A 19,930-nucleotide genomic window follows, 5' to 3' on the forward strand; every position below is an offset into this window, starting at 1 on the left:
ACTGACATTATATTGAACATAGTGACCATTATTTTTAACATAGTAACCTTATTTTTAACCTAGTAACCTTTATTAAAACTAGTACAACGTTTAATAATATTGTGAACTTGAAATATGACGCTATTACCCTAATTTTAACATAGTGGCCTTTATTATTCATATTGATCAGTATATAAAATATTTCATTACAAAAATAACCACTTAGGCATATATATTACCAAAATAAATTTTTATTTCAATATAGTGACCTTTTTTTTAATTATAGTGACCCTTTTTTTTATTAATAAAACAACCATACTTTCTCTAATGTTAGCGGTCCACAATAAATTAGTGTGAACCAAGTCCATTTAAGAATTTGTATAATACAAATACAAGAATACAATTTTCACTGTCAATGTCGCATGCTCATCGCTTATTAAGGTACTTTACTTTTGTTTTTAATTAAATTATTTTGTGATAGAATAGTAATTGAATAAATTTTATCATTATTACTTTTTTTTTTATCATTATTAATTACTTGAAATACATTTGAAAATATACTGTCACTATTATATTTTGTGTTGGATATATATTCTAAACTACTTTTATAGTTTCAGTTCATTTACCACTTCATCTTCTTTCTCTGTTTAAATTCTCACTATAAGAAAATAGAGTAAATTTTGACGCTTTAGCCTTGACGCTTTTGTAATGGGTCATAATTTTCCTCCATTCACGAATATATAATTTATATATTTTGATGTTTTTAAGAGCCAAAATACATTGTGACCCTCAAAAGCGTCATTATAGTGAATAGAGTGAAACGTGTCACCCAACTATCAATTACATAACCCGCTGAAATTAAAATTTCACCCAAAATTAAAATTCTAATATCCCGGGATAGTGGGATACTGTACCCACGTCGTCCTCACTATCAGCTCCAACATAACCACCGACCTTACTCGCTGCTCTGAATTTCGCCTAAAAACTTTGAATCTTCACAAAAAAAGTCCCTAATTCCTTGATTTCGGTTAGCATATAATCATCTCAGTCCATTTCTTACTTACCTCTTTTTTTTTTTTTCTGTATATTTGAAGCGTATGATGTGAATTTCAGATTGAATTAATACTCTTCATAATTTGCCAAAAACGTTATCTTAATTGAGTTTTGGGGTTAATTTGTATTGTGACTTTGGATTCATCGTTGCTAGTGTTTGTTGGAGAAAAATTATCAAGATTCAACCCAAAGATCTCGTAAGTTTTTTTTTTTCCTCAATTTTTTTCTTTAATTATTATGTATATTGATAGCTGTATGCATGATAATTATAATCTCCAATTATAGTTGAACAATTGGTTGAATTAACGAATTAATTGAGTGATTGAATTGGTTAATTATATTCTAACTTTTTTATTGGTAAAGAAATTCACACTTACAGGATACAACCTTTCATTTCTCTGCTAATGGCTGATATTGTGTTTAAAGTCGATATAGAAAACTTCGCTTTATTCTTGTTCTGAATACTGTTTGCCACAATTCTCATTGTTTTGTTTGATTGGAAATAACCAAGTATTATTATTTCTTACTTATCCAAGGATCAGAACAAGGTTGTTTTTTAACAGATTATCACTCTATTTCCCCCCTTTTCTTAGCATTTTTCCTCTCTTGACTGAAATTTATTCTGTTTTGAAAATTAGAGTAAGGACTTTTCTAGCTGTTGATATAGAAGTGTAAATGCTGAAGCTTTGATATTCAACTTGGTGGAAATATTACATGCCTAAATATTTTGTTGGCCTTGGAAGCTTTAAAGCTTAAGGGCCTTTTAACAAATAAACAAATTACCTAACTATGCTTATTCTATGGAAGCTAAGACTAATATAGTCTGAAAGGCTTGTATACATTTTATACAACAAAGAAATACATGATTCTAAACCTAATTGTTAAACCCTATGATTGTTACTCGAATTATATTCTCACTTTTTTATTGGTAAAGAATTGGAAGTTCTCTCCTATGTTATGGTGTGTGTTTGTCTTGATTGGTAGTGTCATAGTATTCTGTTGACTGCCAATTGCAATTTAGCTTTGTGAATGTAATGCTGTTTGAGCCTGTGGACTATTTGAGAATTTATATAGTGTTAGTGTGAACTCTCTGTCTAGTTTTCTCGTGATCCGTTTAATAGGCCGTATTAAGAATAAATTTTTATGTATTTTTGTAAGGAAAGGCTCATATCAATGTCCATGGTAATGCTTGTCCATCCCTCAAGACCCCATGTATATAATCGTCATCATAAATTTGTGTCATCATTCATGACCAATTTAGAAGTGGTGTTGGGTGGTTACGGAAATTCGTGTAGAAAAACACACCGCCTCAAGTTATTACTAACAAAATATGTAATTAGTGCTTCTTAAGGTAGTTTGAGTTTCATGGTAAGATAATTTTTGTCCTCAGTTTTAATGGTGTTTAAGTTTGGATACTTGAGGTACTGAAAAATCACTAGACTTTTCATATTTTGCTTTGCTCCTTTTTTTGGTTTTGATGATTCTTAACTGTTTGCATTAGGTGTTAGTGTATTCTGAAGGCCTGACCTTGTAGGCTTGTACTCACTTGAGTTATTGGTTCTTTTACTAAGAGCATTATGCCTGAGTTTTGGTAGGAAGGAATGTCGTAGTAAAATCTCATGTAAGACGGAGAAAGGACTTTATGAAATGTTGTTTTGTTGCATTCCCTATGTTATGACTTGTGTTCAATCAGTCGTTTAATTAAATGTTTACATATACATTGCATTCAAACTTGATATTCTTTTTTAAATTGAAACAAAATGCACAACTACAATTAACCAGCAGATTTGTTGACCTCATTAACGCACAGGACATCAGAGGAGAAGCTGTGGTATTTGAAGTGCAAAGAAGTGGAAAATCAAAAGCTAAAAAGCAGGAGAAACAGCTGCAAGAATTGGAGGTAATATACATAAGCATTGCCTAAATATAATATCGTTCTGGATGAAAATTTCTGTTTTGTATCTCTAATTGTCTATAGTTGGCTGTGAGTTTTGAGCTTAAGCTATTTCTAGATCCATAGTTAATGAATATTAATTTGATGATTCATAACAGGTGATGGTTTATTACCTTCTTCAGCTAAATGGGATAATAATAAAAATAGAGAGGGGGGATAAGCTGCTTGAGCAAGATGTAGTTGAGGATGGACCTTGAGATGTCTTCTATCTCTTTGTTTTATTAAAATTTCTGGCATGATAAGTATTTGTTTTCCCTACAACTTTTTTTTAGACGGGAAAGGGAGCATAATATATATTAACCACAAATCAGATTACACCAAGCTCTGCCAAGGACAGGACCCCTTGCGGAAAGGAATTTACAAACAATTGCTCCACCCCATTTGAAGGAATAAGTCTATCAAATAAGTGTGCTACTGTATTACCCTTCCTTTTCACACGATGGCAAGAAAAACTATCAAGATTGTCCCCCAAGCTACATATATCTTCCACCAGTAGATCAAAAACAGACCTCCCAAAGCACTTCAAATTAATTGCACCTGATAAATTAGTAGCATCACATTCTACTTCCACCTTTTGATAACCAAGACTTAAGGCAACCTGTAACCCCAATCTAGGAGCGAGAGCTTCAGCAACCTCAACTGAACTTCTGCAGACTTCCCTACGCACCACTACTGTAAGAACACAACCTGCAGCATCCCTAGAAACCGCCCCTTACCCCACGCCATTCTCCTCCAACATTGCAGCGTCAATATTGATTTTTTTATAATACCAGGAGCATGAGGAAGCCAATAACTTCTAAAAATCATAGCTCTGGTAGCCGGAAGCCAGGAACAGAGCAAACTCTCGAATTATATTTTTTAAAATCGAGAACAAGTTTCACAAAACCCATAGCTCCTACTACTTCATTACTCAAAGTCTCACCAAACACCACTGAATTGCGAAAAGCCTACGCAGCCCACACAAAAGCCACCTGAACCAGCATCTCATGTTTTTCAAATATATCAAATGCCTAGTAAATTCATTCAATGAGTATTTTTCTAACAACTTCAAAATCTCCCAATTTGATTCCACTACTAATGTGTATTTTTCTATTGTTATCTCCCATGTAAACTTTGCATTTGAGTATTGAATTTCCATATTTGTTTTTGTTATCACTGTTTTGAATTGAAGTGTCTTTTGAGTATTCTTTTCCCCTCTATTTTGTTTTTTGTTTTTTTGTTTTTTTTTTTTTTGTCATTCGAACATAATTCGTTATATTATGTAATATATCATCTAATGTATGTATGTCGCCTGTATTTTTTTTTCCAGCATTCATCCTTTTGGATTCTTTTGGTCACTACTTGCTTAGTTTAGCGGACTCTTGATGACAGCTATACCAAGGTATTACTCACATCTTATATGCTACTAGTTCAAGTTATGACAGTTTAGTTTAAGATCAAGCTTTAAGATTGTAATTATTTAGTAAGCATGTTGTAATTTTGTTTGTATGGTTTGTAATGACTTTGACAAAGCAACTTAGTGATTTATAACTATTTGGTATCTCCAATAGTTCATCATCCTTGCTTTTGTTGGTTTAATTGTATATTTGTGGGTGATTTTTTTTATTTTTATTTTTTTATTGTCATATAGTGAGTTTTAAATAGTTTTCAATGAAAATTACATCGATAGATTATATTTTATATAGTAAATCCTATACCTATAACTTTTATTCCCGTTACATGGCTATAATGATTGACCTTTCCTCAGTTTTATGATCAAAATATATGAACTAAAAGTATGCTACCACAATCTGATTTGTTGTGTATTTTAGTTTGTGAAAAAATTAATATTTATTCTGATAAGTATGTTTTAAAATTTTCTATTTTTTTGGTCAAAATTATAGTTCCCTTATTAAAGTATTAATTATGTATAGATATGGATACAAGTTGGATAGAACTTCCACGATGCCACACTCAATATGTCAAAGGTTGTATGCAATTCATTAACTTTGCTAAGGTAGCTCAGGTAGAAGGAAAGATTCGGTGTCCATGTAAGACATGTAAAGTGGATAAATGGCTTTGTGTAAATGAAGTAGAAAGACATATCTTGTTTAATGGGTTTTATAAATCATACAAGAAATGGATTTTTCATGGTCAAGGGGATTTGCTTCAGCGTATGATTGGGTGTGATGAAGGGAGTACTAGCCAAGGATCCCCTCTAGATCAAACAAGGTTTGAAGGTCGAGATGATATGGGAGGCCTATTGAGATCTACTTTTAGTTTTGAAAAACCCTCAAATGACCAAACCTTTGAACCACATGAAAATAATGAAAATGACCAAACCTGTCTTCTATGAAGAGGAGATTGATTTAGAATTTTCAACAACGGAAGATGAAGCTAAGTATAAGAAATTACTTGATGTTTCTGATGAGAAATTGTATGACGGGTGTACTAAATTTTCCAAAATGTCTTTTCTTTTACACCTTTTTCACATAAAATGTATGAGCCATTGGTCTGCTGAATCTTTTAATATGCTACTCGAGCTTCTCATAGACGCATTTCCCCAAATTCTGGAGTTCCCCTTGTCTTATTATCAAAGTAAGAGAATAATAAAAGACCTTGGCCTTGGGTATGAGAAGATTGATGCTTGTCCAAATAACTGTATGTTATATTGGGGTGATTTTTCAAAGGAAGACAAGTGTCATGTTTGTGGTACATCAAGATGGAAGAAAAATAAGGGTACAAATGATAATGTCAGAGATCAAGATAAGAACATTTCTAGGAGTGGTGAGCATGCTAAGGTAATGCGTTACTTTCCTCTTATCCCTAGACTGAAGAGAATTTACATGTCCTAAAAAACAGCAGAAGATATGTGATGGCATTATACTCATAATGATAAATTGAATGATGTTGATAAGAATATGTTAAGGCACCCTTCAGATGCATTAGCTTGCAAATCAATTGATCAACGTTATGAGGATTTTGCCTCAGATCCTCGTAGTGTTCTATTAGGACTTGCAAGTGATGGGTTTAATCCATATCGTTTGATGAACACGACTTATAGTACATGGCCTGTGCTGTTGATTCCCTATAATCTTCCACCGTGGTTATGTATGAAACCATCTTCATTCATGTTGTCTATTATCATTCCCGGTAAAAAAAGTCCCTGAATTGACATCAATGTGTATTTGCAGCCACTAGTCCATGAATTGAAATTGTTATGGAGTGGGGTTGCTTTTGATGCTTATGATGGAGAGAAATTTAAATTACGATCCGCTTTGCTTTGGACTATTAATGACTTTCCTGGTTATGCAATGCTCTCCGGTCTGAGCACCAAAGGCTATATGGCATGCCCTATATGCATTGATTCATTCGACTCCTTCTGAAAAATTAGGGAGTAAGACTTGTTATTGTGGGTATCGAAAGTGGCTTCCATCATGTCATCCATATCGATTTGAGAGCGACAGTTTTAACGGAAGAGAAGAGCATGGTGAAGCTCCACCTCGGCCTAGTGGGACTGACATATTGGGGCTACAAGAAAAGGTTAGGTATGTTTATGGGAAGGCATAAAAAAGAAAGAGAGGTAATGAGGGTAACAATGAAGAAGATATTGTCATTGGTACCAAGAGAAGCATATTTTATGATTTGGAGTATTGGGAGCATAATTTGTTGAGGCATAATGTAGATGTAATGCACATAGAAAAAAAATGTGTGTGACAATACTTTAAATACTCTCTTAAATACCGATAAAAGCAGAGATAAGAAGGATGATCGAGATGCCCTTCAAGGATGGGGCATAAAGCCACATCTTTGGGGTCAAGATAATCATATGCCTTCAACTTCTTATTCTATGTCTGTAGAAGAGAAAGAGAGGTTCTTAAAATTTTTACAAAAACTCAGAGTCCCTAATGGCTATGGATCTAACCATTCTAGATGCGTGAACATGAAGCAAAGAATTAACCTTCAGAGCCATGACAACCATGTGTTTATGCAAGATATCCTTCCCGTCGCATTAAGAGCTTCTAATGCAACAAAAGTAATTGATTTGCTTGCAAAATTGTCTTACTTTTTCAAGCAATTATGCTCCACTGCTATTGATCCTGATGATCTAGATGCTCTTCAAGAAGGAATTGTATTAACCCTTTGTGAGTTGGAAATGGAGTTTTTGCCTTCGTTTTTCACAATCATGGTTCATTTTCTAATTCACTTAGTGGAGGAGGTTAAACTCGGTGGACCAGTACAATACAGATGGATGTATCCCATTGAGAGGTTAGATTTATTTACATATATGTCTAATCTAAATTCATTTAGAAAATATATAAGTGTACTGTATTTTAATTATAATTTGACTTTTTGAAAAGGTACTTGGCCCATCTAAAGTCACATGTAGTTAATAAAGCCCAACCTGAAGGGTCAATTGAAAAAGGCTACCTTTTAGAGGAGACCATTAGGTTTTGTTCAAGATATCTTGAAGGTGTTAAGACTGTCTATAACAAACCTAAACGAATTGATGATGATAGTCCCAATTCTGGAAAATACTTGTGTAATTCTGGCGGTCGAGTAATTGGGAAAGAGGTCAATTTTTGACTAGATGACAAAAGCTTAAAACAAGCTCATCGCTATGTTTTACTGCATTATTCTGATGAAATTCAAGATCTTCCCGAGTAAGTAGCAAGTATATTCTATTTTATGAATTACCAATTATTATAATATATCATGATAATTTCTTTTTCCTTTCTTTGAAGAGAATTTTTAAATCTAAAGCGACAAATGAATACACATAACCCAATCACTGAAAGTGATGAAAGTGATTGGATCATCAACGAGTTCGGAGAGTGGTTGCGAAGTCAGGTGATATATATGTATCCTAATGTGTTCAATTTTCTTACAAAAATAGCACACTGTTTTAGACTTTATATTCTACCATGATAGGTACACTCAATAGATGAAACCACCGAAGATGGGATAGAAAAATTCTGGCAGGGGGATTGAATTGTTATGGTAAAAAAATGAAGGGCTTTATGATCAATGGGTATAAATTTCAGATCATGGACCGTGATAGCCGTTTGACTACCCAAAATTCTGGAATCATGGTAGAAGCAGATGGAGAAGCATACTATGGGAAAGTGAAGGATATATATGAATTGGACTATTATGGGACTTACAAAGCTGTATTGTTTCATTGTGTTTGGGTAGATATACATAGGGGTGTTAAATCAGATCAAAATGGCTCTATATGTGTTAATTTCTCAAAGTTGATGCATTCAGGAAGAAATTTGCAAGATGATCCTTTTATTTTCTCATCTCAAGCAAAATAGGTTTTCTACATTGAAGATGAGATACGAAAAGGATGGTATCATGTTGTAAAGACTAAGCCTAGAGACTTGTTTGATTTAGGGGATGAGTTACCCGAAGTAGATAACGAAAATGAATGATTAGTTTCCTATTTTATTATTTAATTTGGATTTGTAATTACTGAATTTAATTATGAGTTTATATTTGCCATTAATCAATATTTCCTTTTGCTGAATTTATCCCTTTACTTTTTGTTAATTCTATTTGTGAATTACAATCGATTTTCTCATACCATCTAACAGTTATAGTGGTTTTTCTTAGATATTACTAACTAGATGTCATTTGGAAATATAGAATGTTTTGTCTTTTTGCTTTTGAACATAAGGCTTATATCATAGGTTATATGGTTGCTTCGATGTACTCCCGTAATAATTATTTAAGTGATTTTTGTTTTGTTTTGTTTTGTTTTGTACAATAGACTGCATATATGGAGTATATAAAACAATTAACATTTAATTGCCAGTTAATATGGTTCTAGTCTGCTCTTATAATCCTTATTTGATCTCTCATTTCATATAGTTGCTGGGGAGTCCAGTCCTTGCTGCCTTTTGCCTGTAGCCTTTTCAAGTTGCTGAATATTTTGAGTCAGAAGTACTCATGATTCTTATTGTACATATTATGTACCTTGCAGCATTTTGTAAAATGATTCAACTGATTGATTGCAAAATGATAATCGACTCAAGCTGTTTCACATAACCTTTTTTCACCATTAGACAACAACGATAGTATGCATCAGTAAAGGAGGCATATCTTACGGGGGGGGGGGATAAAATGAATGATTTTAGAATTTTTTTACGTGAAGTACAAAAAAAGTTGAATATATGCATTTATAGTCCTAGCCCTTTTTTCCGGTCAGATGATATCATTATTAACAATGTCTACTTGCGTTTTGGTGACAAGGTCAGTCCCAGATCATAATACTCCTGTGAAGGTAGAGGTACATGTATTTGACCCAAGCAACTTAGGAAAGCCATCATTATCTGAGGATGAGGAGTAATGATCTACATTTATGACCAGTTTACTTTGCCTGTTGCAGTTGTTTAATGGTAAGCAGTAAGTAGTATCTATATTTTCAATGTAGATCAAAAAACGATTTGGTATCCCCACAATCATGATAACAGGTTTTTCAAACTTTAAATAATTTAATTTTAGCATTGGTGCTGATATCGGCTTTGATCTCGAAATTTTGATTATAATGTGTTGGGTTGATAATTTCTGCTGTCTGATCTATTTGTATTTTGTATCACTATGCAACTAATTATGTTGTTTGTGAAAATAATGTCTTTAAATTTATGTACTGGGGCTCCATATGAATATTACTTGGCTTGATGCTTTATTTTCGCTAAAATATCCAAACATCTGCCCTTAATCATATTATCCCCGTGTCTTCTATCACACATTGTAAATTGACATCATGACATGTTATTGTTTCCACTCTTTATTTGGATATATCAGCAGGAACTTGTGAAGGATAATCAACTGCGCTTTGATAAATAAATAAATAGAATCAAGAATAAAAAATCACTATGACACTAACAGCTACAGTTTCAGTTCTAATACAGGAATTTGGTCTAAAAAACTTTAATTTTGCACTAGGTTGATTATAATTAGAGGGTAGATTTTGATTTCTTATAAGGCATGTTTCCCTCAGTTGATTGCATGCATGTGTAATTGTATTCTCTTGCTAATAAACTGTTCGAAACAAGCTTTTGCTCGTGCAAGGTTTGATCATGGGAACTTGAAAATCAGAGAGTATTTATTCTGGAAGGCAACCAAGTATACTGGCATTTGTACATAATGTAACCTGTAGTTTCCGCAGCAAAACAGTTTACTTTCACCTTTTCTGATGTCCATATGGTAAAGCTAGGTTAGTTGTGGAAACTCATCTTGTATTTTGTTTCTTGCACATCAACTCAAGGACCTAATAATAAGAGTTTGATCTAATTATGCGGAGTATTTCTATTCTGACTGATCCTGCATTTCGTCCATGTTTATCTTATGAAGTAGCAGGTGTTTTTAGGTTCATGTTTTTTCTGTGTTCATCTTATCTGGTAGCAAATGCAGATGTTTTAGATATTTTTTGTTCTATTGCCACAGAGTGGTCACACATTAAATTTTTTCATCTTGCTGCATCTACTAAGGTCTGAGCTTTTCTGACAAGGAAATGAGGCACATCTAAACAACTATAATCTGTTTGATATCCTATGCTGCAAACATAACTTCTGACTAGTTGTATTTGTTTCTGTTAATAGGTGTCTCATAATGAGTTACAGAAGTAAAAGAACTGCTTTAACTCTTGGCGAGGCTCAATTTTCTTCAAATAAGCAACCCACTTCAACATCCTTACAATCTAAGTCCAGCCATATTGCAGTGTCACAATCCAACTTTTCAGAGTCTTCTAACCCATCCACCCAATGGGGACCATTTAGCCCTCCGATACTTGGAAGATCACAAACGTTTGGGCACATATCGCAACCAATCAAATCTTCTATTAATGCATCAAAACCCACATCTACATCATCTTCATCTGTAGCTGCTGCATCAAAAGCAGGTATGCCAACTATAATGCCATCAAACTCCAAACATAAGATGTCATCAAGACCTCCTTTAACCCCATCACAACCTAGATCGTATCCTATGTTATAATCTGTAACACCACAAACATCAAAACTCCCTCATAAAGAAACACTACAGCCTCACAAAGGAACAACTCAACCTACTAAAGCATCAAAGCAGCATAAGGCTACAGAGCATCCGACTATTCCACCTTTTACTAGAGCTAAATCTGGTGCACTACTGTCACAAGAAACAACACAAGTCCCTCATAAAGAAACAACTCAGCCAACTAAAGCATCAAAGTAGCCTCAAAAAGCTATAGAACATCCGAGTAAACAACCTTTTCCTAGAGCTAAAACAGGTGCACGGCTGGTGGGAGCTACACAACAACCTATTGTCTCTCCTTTGACTGGAGCTAAATCCCAATTAGAAAGAAGAGTTGTTTCACCCTTGGAAGCTATGCAACAAACTCAAAAGATGCATCCTATGACGTCTTCTAATTTTGGAGGTGAACCCTTGACACAACCTCAAATAAATACAACCTGTTCAGTGGGACTCCAAAAGGAGAAGTCTCATGCATATATTCATGCTGAAAGCAACAAAAGGTTAAATTTTGACTCTGACAAACTTGAATCTCAGTCAGAGAGTGAAGAAGAGTTGACTGAGTCAGGTGGAGTGGACAGTGGTGTGAAAAGAACAAAATTTAGGCGCCGAAGTATTGTGAAAAATTGACCAGAGCATGTCAAGTTTGATGAGGAAGAAGAGGTTGTGGCATTTGGTAAGTGTAAATGCATATTTAATATTATGTGCTTTGTTTTTTTCCTTTTTGGATGTTTTTTTTAATTGTTTAACACTTACCTAATTTCATTGTTTTCAAAGATGTCGATGGAACACGACACCTTGTGAAGGGTTCTGTTCAGCCTCGAGATGTGTGGAATGATGCACCAGGATTTAGGTAGTTCGTCCAATTTAATGAATTCAACCAACCTCTTCACAAAGGTGGCTCCATCCTTGCGAGTTTCTTAGGAGACATTGCTAAACGAGAAGAATTTTGTCCCGTGGGAATTTTAAATTGGCATAAGTTGAGCTCGAATATGAGAGGCAATATTGTTAACCTTGTTCGGGTACGCCTTTTAATCGTTCGCCATGAATATATAATCTTACTTTCATTACTACACTTATAATCTATTGCATGCCTGACATATGCTATGGTTCTCTGATATATGACATATGATATAATTATGAATGCCACAATAATAACTCACATGTAGTATGATACGCTATAAGTTATATATGCTATATAGATTAATCTTTTTGTAACTTTATTTGTACATTTACTTTTAGGCACATTTTCTGTTACCCGAAGGAAAGGAAATGAGGAATGCTATTTTGAAGCGTATTGGCAAAACATGGAAAAATCATAGATATGCATTAAAGAAGGATTATTTTGATCCTGTAGAAAAAACGCGTGAGCAAAATTATGCTAGTATACCTGATGGTATCACAACTCAAAATTGGAGTTTTCTGGTTGATTATTGGCTTTCATCGGACGCCAAGGTTTGCATTTTGATTTTTAAGGGAATTTTTTGTTTATAGATTAGCTCTGTATAACCGTTTTGTATGTTGTCAAGTTGTTAGTAACATTTTAGTAGGATATAATAAATGAACAATCCTAGATGTGTGAGTAACATTTTGGTGGTTATGTTGTGTATGCTGATCAACTCCTCCCACAATGTTCTCTAATTCTTCATAAGCGATAACCTATGACCAGCAAATCTATAAACTTACAGTCGTATAGCTTTATAAGGAACAAATCAGAGAGAGAAAAGAGTAAAGTATACACAATGAATTGAAACAACAGTAATGGACCTCCTGTATTCGCCGCTGATGCTACAGCCCTTTTCCTTTGTTGTCTCTCTAATAATCTACATATTCTCTCATTCCCTCTTATCTTGTTGTTGCCAACAGTCGTTTGCTTGTGTCAGCATTGCATCCCATCAGATATAGTTAGTCACACGATAAGGTTTAGAGATCTCAAATCCATTATATTTACACAGTACACGTGTTAGTGAGAACAGAGGCTAGCTTCCATCAGACCAACTCACTACCTAATCACACAAGAAGATCTGTTATATTCTGATTATAGTGGTTTTAGTGTGATGTAACTTTATTTCTATCTCATGCTAACCATGATTTTAAATAAATAGAAAATGTCTGAACTCGGAAAAGCTGCTCGTGCGTCGCAAGTTCTCGTGCGCAAGAGTGGTGCTAAAAGCTTTGCAAATCGCAGAGCTATTCTGGTATAATTATCCTTCATTTTATTTAGTCCTAAAATTTGCATTTTTTTTTCTGTTTGACTATCTTACAAGATTTGGAAGAAAATGTAACTTCGTCAATTAAAAGACTTAAAATAACAGAAGTTACATGTCAGGTATTTGTATGTTTCTCACATTGCAGAAAAAACAAAAAGGAGATTTCAGTGAATTGGAGTTTTTTAAAAGTGTTTACAGCGAAGGAGATGGAAGCTTCAAAGAGGGCACAACATCTCGTCAGTTTGTGGTATATATACCAATGAAAATTAGTTTAACCACTAATTTATTAGCTCTTTGCCAAGTGTTATAGTTTTCTTATCATGTAACAAGAGGAGCAATCAAGAAGGTGCAAGAAAGCCTTGATAACTCCTCTTCTTCCATTCCCAAGGTTGATATTGAAAATGAAGTTTTCAATCAACTTATGTATCAAGGCGAGATCCCTAAGCGTCCTCTAAATTATGGCTTTGGTGTGAAGCAAAGCCACATCTTTGGAGTGGAAGGACATTTAAGGAAAGAAGGGTCTTACTATGTCAACAATAGTGATATGGAAGTGGAGAAGTTGAAGGTTGCACTGTTAGATATGAAGAAGCAAAATGAGGATCTTGCTGAACAAAATCAAATATTGAAAACAGAATTTGATGCAGTTGGTTCTATGATGGCACAGGTTTTGAAGGCAACACGCAGTGGAAATGTTTCATCAGAAGTTATAGATTATGCAATACAACTACTTGATTCTCAGGTTTGGAATAAACCATTTCTTTTTTCATCCACTTCCTTTTTTTTTTTTAAAATTTCCTTTCATTATCTGTGGCAAGATTAAAATTGCATGCATGAATAATGTAAGAGGAATTACTTAGAATTACACGCTGTTGAAATTATTCATTAAAATCAACTTTACTTGTCTTTAAATTCCCTCATTAATGTATATATATATATAATGCATAAAATATATTGATGCAATAATATATGTCATGAATGCAACATACATTATAATCATGCATGCATATGTTTAGATTAGGTAAGAAGAGTCTTACAGCATTTGGGATGACATTTTTGATAGTCTTCATGTCACTAATTTGAAACTTGGCAGTAACCACCTTTCTTGTCCAAAGCTCCACCCAAATATACATCAAACCTTCCCATAATCCCATTTTCTTTATGCTCCCTTTCTTCCTAAAACTTTGGTCATTTTTACTTGACATAACTATTGGATGATTTTGAGCATCATGATGAAGTTGCTTACCATTCTCCGACGAAATCTGTTGTGAGCCTTCCCCTTTCCCTTGCTTACCTTTACTGCTGCCCTTGGTGGAGAAGTGTTGTCAGCCTTCCCCATTCCCCTTTCCCCTACTGCTACTTTCCCCTTTCCCCTGCTGCTACTTTCCCCTTTCCCCTGCTGCTACTTTCCCCTACTGCTGCTGCTTTTGTCCCCTGCTGACTGGTGGTGGCTGTGGGTTCATTGCAGGATTGCTATTTTAGGGGTTTTAGGTTCGATTAGGGAGAAGTGGTGTTAGTTAGAGGCAAGTTAGTACGTTTTAGGTAAATGTTTGGAAGTTAGTCATTTTATATAGCTAGATTGATAAAGAATACAGTAAAAAAATATTCACCATTTATAGATAATTAAAAAATTACTTATGGTTGCTGCGAGAATGATGAAGTATGTTTCTGATTATGGGGAGTATGCTAGTAGGGTGTTCAAGCCCCCTGCAATGCTCACTCCTGCTGTGTCTTTGTGGAAGTGCCCAGGGGCTGGTTGGGTTAAAATTAATTGTGATGCTCACATTGGCCAAGTTACAAGGCTAGGGTTCGTGATTAGAGACGATTGTGGTAATGTGGTGGCTGCTGCAGTTTGAAGGGAGCATGCGGGGTGGGTTCTTTCTCTAGCCGAGTCTGCTGCTTGCAGATATGGGCTGCTCTTGGCGTGCAGGTTGGGGTACAGCAGAGTGATTATTGAAAGCGATGCCCAGCTTGTTGTACGTTGTCTCAAGTAGCGAATGCAGGGGTTTGATCCCTTTAGTTTGCTGTTGGATGATATTTTATCTATTGCTAATTTGCTAGTTCTTTTTCTGATTTGTCGTTTTCTCATATTAAAAGGGCAGGTAATACTTGGACCATAATGAGCAGACTTTTTGCAGTTTGTTATCTTTATCCCTAATATTTGAATAGGAATGTCATTTGTTATTAGCCGAGAACATACCGCCTTTACTAGCAATGGGTTAATTACTTGTGTTGTGCAAGAAAGTGACTATTTATTACAAAAATTCTTGTTAGCTAGGCGTACCACTAGACAATTATGTGCTTGGTTTACGTTCCTCTATGGTAAATATTTTCTGTTTAACTTCTCTAATTTTGCAATACTACTACTACAATAATTGTTCACATATAAAATTTTCTTCGCAGGTTGTTGATGATGTAGGCAGCAATGGTAAAAAGTAAATGAAGAGAGTGATTTGGCTTCAAGCACTCTTATTATATATATGTGTGGGTATTTAGTAGCTTTGATAGCGTTGTGTGTAATTAGTTTGAACATCTTTTTTAGGAAAATATCTATATATCTCTGTATTCAAATACTACACTTGTTTAGTTGAATTGGATGTATAACGTTATTATGTAAACGGATTTATATATATATGTATATATATGTGTGTGTGTTTTTTTTCTATATATATATGTTACTTTTTGTAAATACATTTTCATCAATTATGATTTTATATTATTATTATTATTATTATTATTATTATTATTATTATTATTATTATTATTTTGTTTGTTTAAAGTTTTATATAAGTACTTCATTAATTTAATTTTATCAATTTTCGTCCAAAAAAAAAGGGGGAAATAGTGGCGCTTTTATAAATCAAAGTTATTGGTGGTATTTAAATTGTTGGAATTAATATAACATCATTTTGACACACAAAAGTGTCACAATTTTTTAAACAATGACTAACAAAAGCGTCACAAGTTTTTGGACATTAATAATGGTGGGAAATATAGTCCCCAATTTGACACACAAAAGTGTCATAATTTGATAGTAATGACTCAAATAGTGTCATAATTTTTTAGTAATGACACAAAAAAGTGTCATACTAATTTAGCAATGACACACAAAAGCGACATATAATACTTAAAAATTGACACAAAAAGCGTCAAAATATTTTGGCTTCAAAAATTTTGACGCTTTTTAAAGCGTCAAAATAGAATATTACGACGCTTTTTAATGTCAATATATGTACAAAAAAAGTGTCAAAATTTGCTTTGTTTTTTTTGTAGTGTCTCTATGTTTAAAGGTATTCTGATTTTGTTGCCATCCATGGCTTCATAACTTCCATACGCCGTGGCAATATGACATTTTGTAAATAATCGGCGAGCATGAATTGTTGAAGATTTTGAGTATTAATGTGTAATTCATAATAAAACAGAGTAGTATAATTGTTCATTTGGTTAATTAAGAGGAGTTCTTTGCTGCCCTTTGTCTCTCACTATGTCTCCCCAAGGTTCTTATTTTTTTTTTAAAAAAAATTATTGAGTTTTGGTTATGGTGTGTGATTGTGAAAATTTATGGAGATTTTTTTAAAAAAACCAAGTTATTATAAAACTTAAAGGGACAAAATTATGAAATTATGAGTAAATTTAAATAATTAATTTCTTATACGCTACACGCGTAACGTGTGACTCTTAGCTTGTATAAATAATTTGGTTTTTAAAATAAAATAAATGGATAATAAATCTTATCCTAAATCCAAAAATAAAATTTGAAAAATGTTGTTGGCGCTAAAACTTAAATATCGTTTTGGCTCCAAAATTCAAATAGTATAAAATACCCTTTTTTGCTGCTACTAAAATACCCTTTTAAGAGAATACTAATTAATTAATTAGAAAATACATTTAAAAAATACGGGGTATTAATTACACGAATGTTGAACAAATTGCTGCCTATGCTTCGAAGATTAATACGAAGGGGCGTGAGGTGGGAAAGTTGAATAACAAGGGGAATTGATGGGTGGAAAGAGTGTCTTTGTGGGCGGGTCTCCTCCGACATCTGATGTGGTTAAAACTACCGTTGATGCTGGTGTTTTGGGGGAGATGGGGACGGGCCTGGGTGCAGTCTACAGGAATAGTGAGGGGGTGGTGCTTTGAGGAGCTATAGTGTAGTAGAGTGAAAAATGAGAGACTAAGATTGCAGAGGTGAAAGCGGTATTGTAGGGCATAAAGATTGTGAGACACAAGGGTATGAGTGCTGGGCTTTGATGAGCCCGAATCATCGCGGAAAAAAATCCGAGCCAAGATCAAACTCACAATTAATATAATCAAAAGACCAAATTATCATAATTAACAAGAGATATTACGTAAAGACGTAATTACCCTTGTAGCGTACTTCACTCGTACCCCGAGCTCTTACTTGGGAAAGCTTGAGTTTCGCATTGAGCGAAAATCTCCTACGGTATCCACCCGCAACACTCCCCGACAAGGTTTATTGCTTAGAGGTTAGCTAAGCCCGACCAAACCACTCGAGTACTTATATGTGTTTAAAGGTTTACTCAATGGAGATGTCTTTTCTAATACCTTATTCAAGTGATTTTTCCCAACCCCAACTTGGGTATTTATAGGGAAAACCAAGAGTGAAATCCACTCTCCCACCAATGTGGAAGAGTTAGTAAATTCAATATTCTTTCTTTATTTTTAAATCAAAAATAAAATTAAATATCAGAAAAACTAATTCATCAACAATTGGCACATTTAGGAGAAGAATTAGGTGAGGACCACACGTAGGGGAGGGGACCAAACTTGATCGCCAAGCACCTCCCTAAGAGCCGGCCACCAACACACATAAACCACCAAAGGGTGGCTGCAATGTGGCACCCCCAACTGGGCACCAAGGCAGCCGGGTGGGATACTGCCACAACGCAGCTGCTGCTGGCCTTGGATTGAGGCTGCAGCCTCGGCCCAGCTAGCTGCTGGCCATGGCTTTCGGCTTACGGCTTGCGTCTCATCCAATTGCTGGCCTTGGCTTGTGGCTGTTGCCTTGGCCTGGCTGCCGTGGCTAGCACCATGCTAGCCATGGTGCGCTAGCACGCACCAGCCACCCTAGGCTCGGCTTGGTGCGTTTCCTAGCCACCTAGGTTATAACAAATGCCCCTAGGCTTCGGTTTTCCTAGGGTATTCCGATACTAGGGGTATTTCGGTAACTTGTTGATTAATTAGCGATTTTACCATCTCATCTTTTATTATTTCGACTCGAATTCCAACGCTCGTTATCGACGCTCAAAGCTTGAATTTCCGACGTCTATATATTAATTACTCGAGCAACTCATTAATTCCTTCCGAATTAATTCATCGTGTCGGTTCGTTTGTTTCTTGGGTGTGACACAAAGGGTTCAGTCAAGATTAAGCTGTAATATTAATTATACATTAATATTACTGAACTGAAGCGGCCTCTACCTAGGCATTCCAATCACTTAAGCTCACTAAATAATTAGATTTCTAATAATTTTGATCCCTTTATCAGAATAATACACTTGTTCGAAGGACACCATTCCTTTCAATCTCCCACTTGACCTTCCGAACAAGTGAGCTTTTTAGTGTATAGTTGTAGACACCCAAATGTGTCTCCCCAAAACCAAACCCAGTTATGAATACCTTTCACGTCATTTTATTATCGATCAAAGAGAAAGTGTGAAAACTCTAGTGATGAGGATGTTTTTATTAAAATATCTCTTCTTTCTATTTTTGAAAATATTTCTTTTCTTACCCTATTTGTGAAAAACGTGAATTCTAGTTTAGTTTGGTACATGATATGGGTCCAATAATAGTTTAGTTGGATGGGGCTCAAAAAGAGCTTTCCAACGATATATTATAAGCCCAATTCCGATGAATTATGAGGAAGTTATGGCCAAAATACTAAACTTGGCCCGGTTTGGTTCTTACATACGGCCCAATGATCTAGAGGAGGACCTATTATTAATTATCATTCCTAAAGCAATTAAGATTGATTATATTTTTCTAGAATACTCTAGAAGGTTCTCTTAAATCCTAATGAGTTAGGATTGATAATTATGTTTCAAAGAGTTTTAAATTGAATAAAACTACTCCTTTTGAGAATCCTTGTTTTGTACGAAATGGAATATATTAAGATATTATTTTCATGCCTCATAATCTTTATCCAAATCTTATATGGTTAGGTAAATCTTAAAATTATCTTTCCAATGATATATTATAATATTAATTCCGACCTATAACGAAAAAGATATGGATGGAATACGAAACTCAATCCAAAACTAACACCCTTTCACTATTTTAGCCATAGCCATATCTTTTTTTTTTTTATCCAAAAACGATTTTAATCTGATTATAATTGTGTTGGAAAGTAGACTTCAAGAGCTTTCCAACGACATATTATATGACTTATTTGGACTTCTGGATCAAATGATATGATAAAAAGAAAAATCCGCAAAAAACTATCTTAGCACCGCCTGACGACAAGTTCGTCGCCTGGCGCTGCAGTGCAACGCTTGGCGATGCACCGCATCCCCTAGAGACAAGCTCTGTCATTGGTGATAGGATGAGTTTTATTCCTTTTTGAACTCTAACTCTTTTCTATCAATTCCAGACTATTTTCTTATAAATAGGGTCAGTGGACCTCCGTTTCCAAGAACCAGAATTCTCTAATTCTTCTCTCTCTCTAAGCTAAAGCTTATTCTCTCTCTTTCTTTCTAGCCTAACCTTTTACAAACACAATACCGCA

General features: G+C 34.6%; 2 protein-coding genes across 5 annotated transcripts; both read left to right on the top strand.

The window, feature by feature from the left end:
- The first annotated feature begins 840 nt into the window (after positions 1–840).
- On the top strand, positions 841–15,842 carry LOC110740279. Of its 4 annotated transcripts, none has more exons than XM_021920756.1 (12): positions 844–1,229; positions 2,843–2,932; positions 4,296–4,367; positions 9,221–9,366; positions 10,573–11,384; positions 11,516–11,654; positions 11,756–12,000; positions 12,221–12,433; positions 13,084–13,176; positions 13,334–13,435; positions 13,853–13,927; positions 15,589–15,842. In XM_021920756.1, the coding sequence occupies exons 7-12, from the start codon at positions 11,971–11,973 to the stop codon at positions 15,622–15,624; spliced, it is 549 nt and encodes a 182-aa protein (XP_021776448.1). In that variant the 5' UTR covers positions 844–1,229; positions 2,843–2,932; positions 4,296–4,367; positions 9,221–9,366; positions 10,573–11,384; positions 11,516–11,654; positions 11,756–11,970; the 3' UTR covers positions 15,625–15,842. The 4 variants fall into 4 exon arrangements, with proteins under 4 accessions (XP_021776451.1, XP_021776448.1, XP_021776450.1 ...); XM_021920758.1 differs by having other exon boundaries at positions 844–1,006; positions 1,187–1,229; positions 10,573–11,654; XM_021920759.1 differs by having other exon boundaries at positions 841–1,229; positions 10,573–11,654; positions 12,233–12,433.
- Positions 5,299–9,036, top strand: LOC110681599. The gene is made up of 8 exons (XM_021857753.1): positions 5,299–5,766; positions 5,884–6,039; positions 6,160–6,289; positions 6,360–6,508; positions 6,666–7,234; positions 7,327–7,629; positions 7,711–7,816; positions 7,898–9,036. The coding sequence occupies exons 1-6, from the start codon at positions 5,299–5,301 to the stop codon at positions 7,550–7,552; spliced, it is 1,698 nt and encodes a 565-aa protein (XP_021713445.1). The 3' UTR covers positions 7,553–7,629; positions 7,711–7,816; positions 7,898–9,036.
- Positions 15,843–19,930: the final 4,088 nt, after the last annotated feature.

The sequence above is a fragment of the Chenopodium quinoa genome, unplaced genomic scaffold (assembly GCF_001683475.1).
Source record: "Chenopodium quinoa cultivar QQ74 unplaced genomic scaffold, ASM168347v1, whole genome shotgun sequence".
Classification (NCBI taxonomy): domain Eukaryota; kingdom Viridiplantae; phylum Streptophyta; class Magnoliopsida; order Caryophyllales; family Amaranthaceae; genus Chenopodium; species Chenopodium quinoa.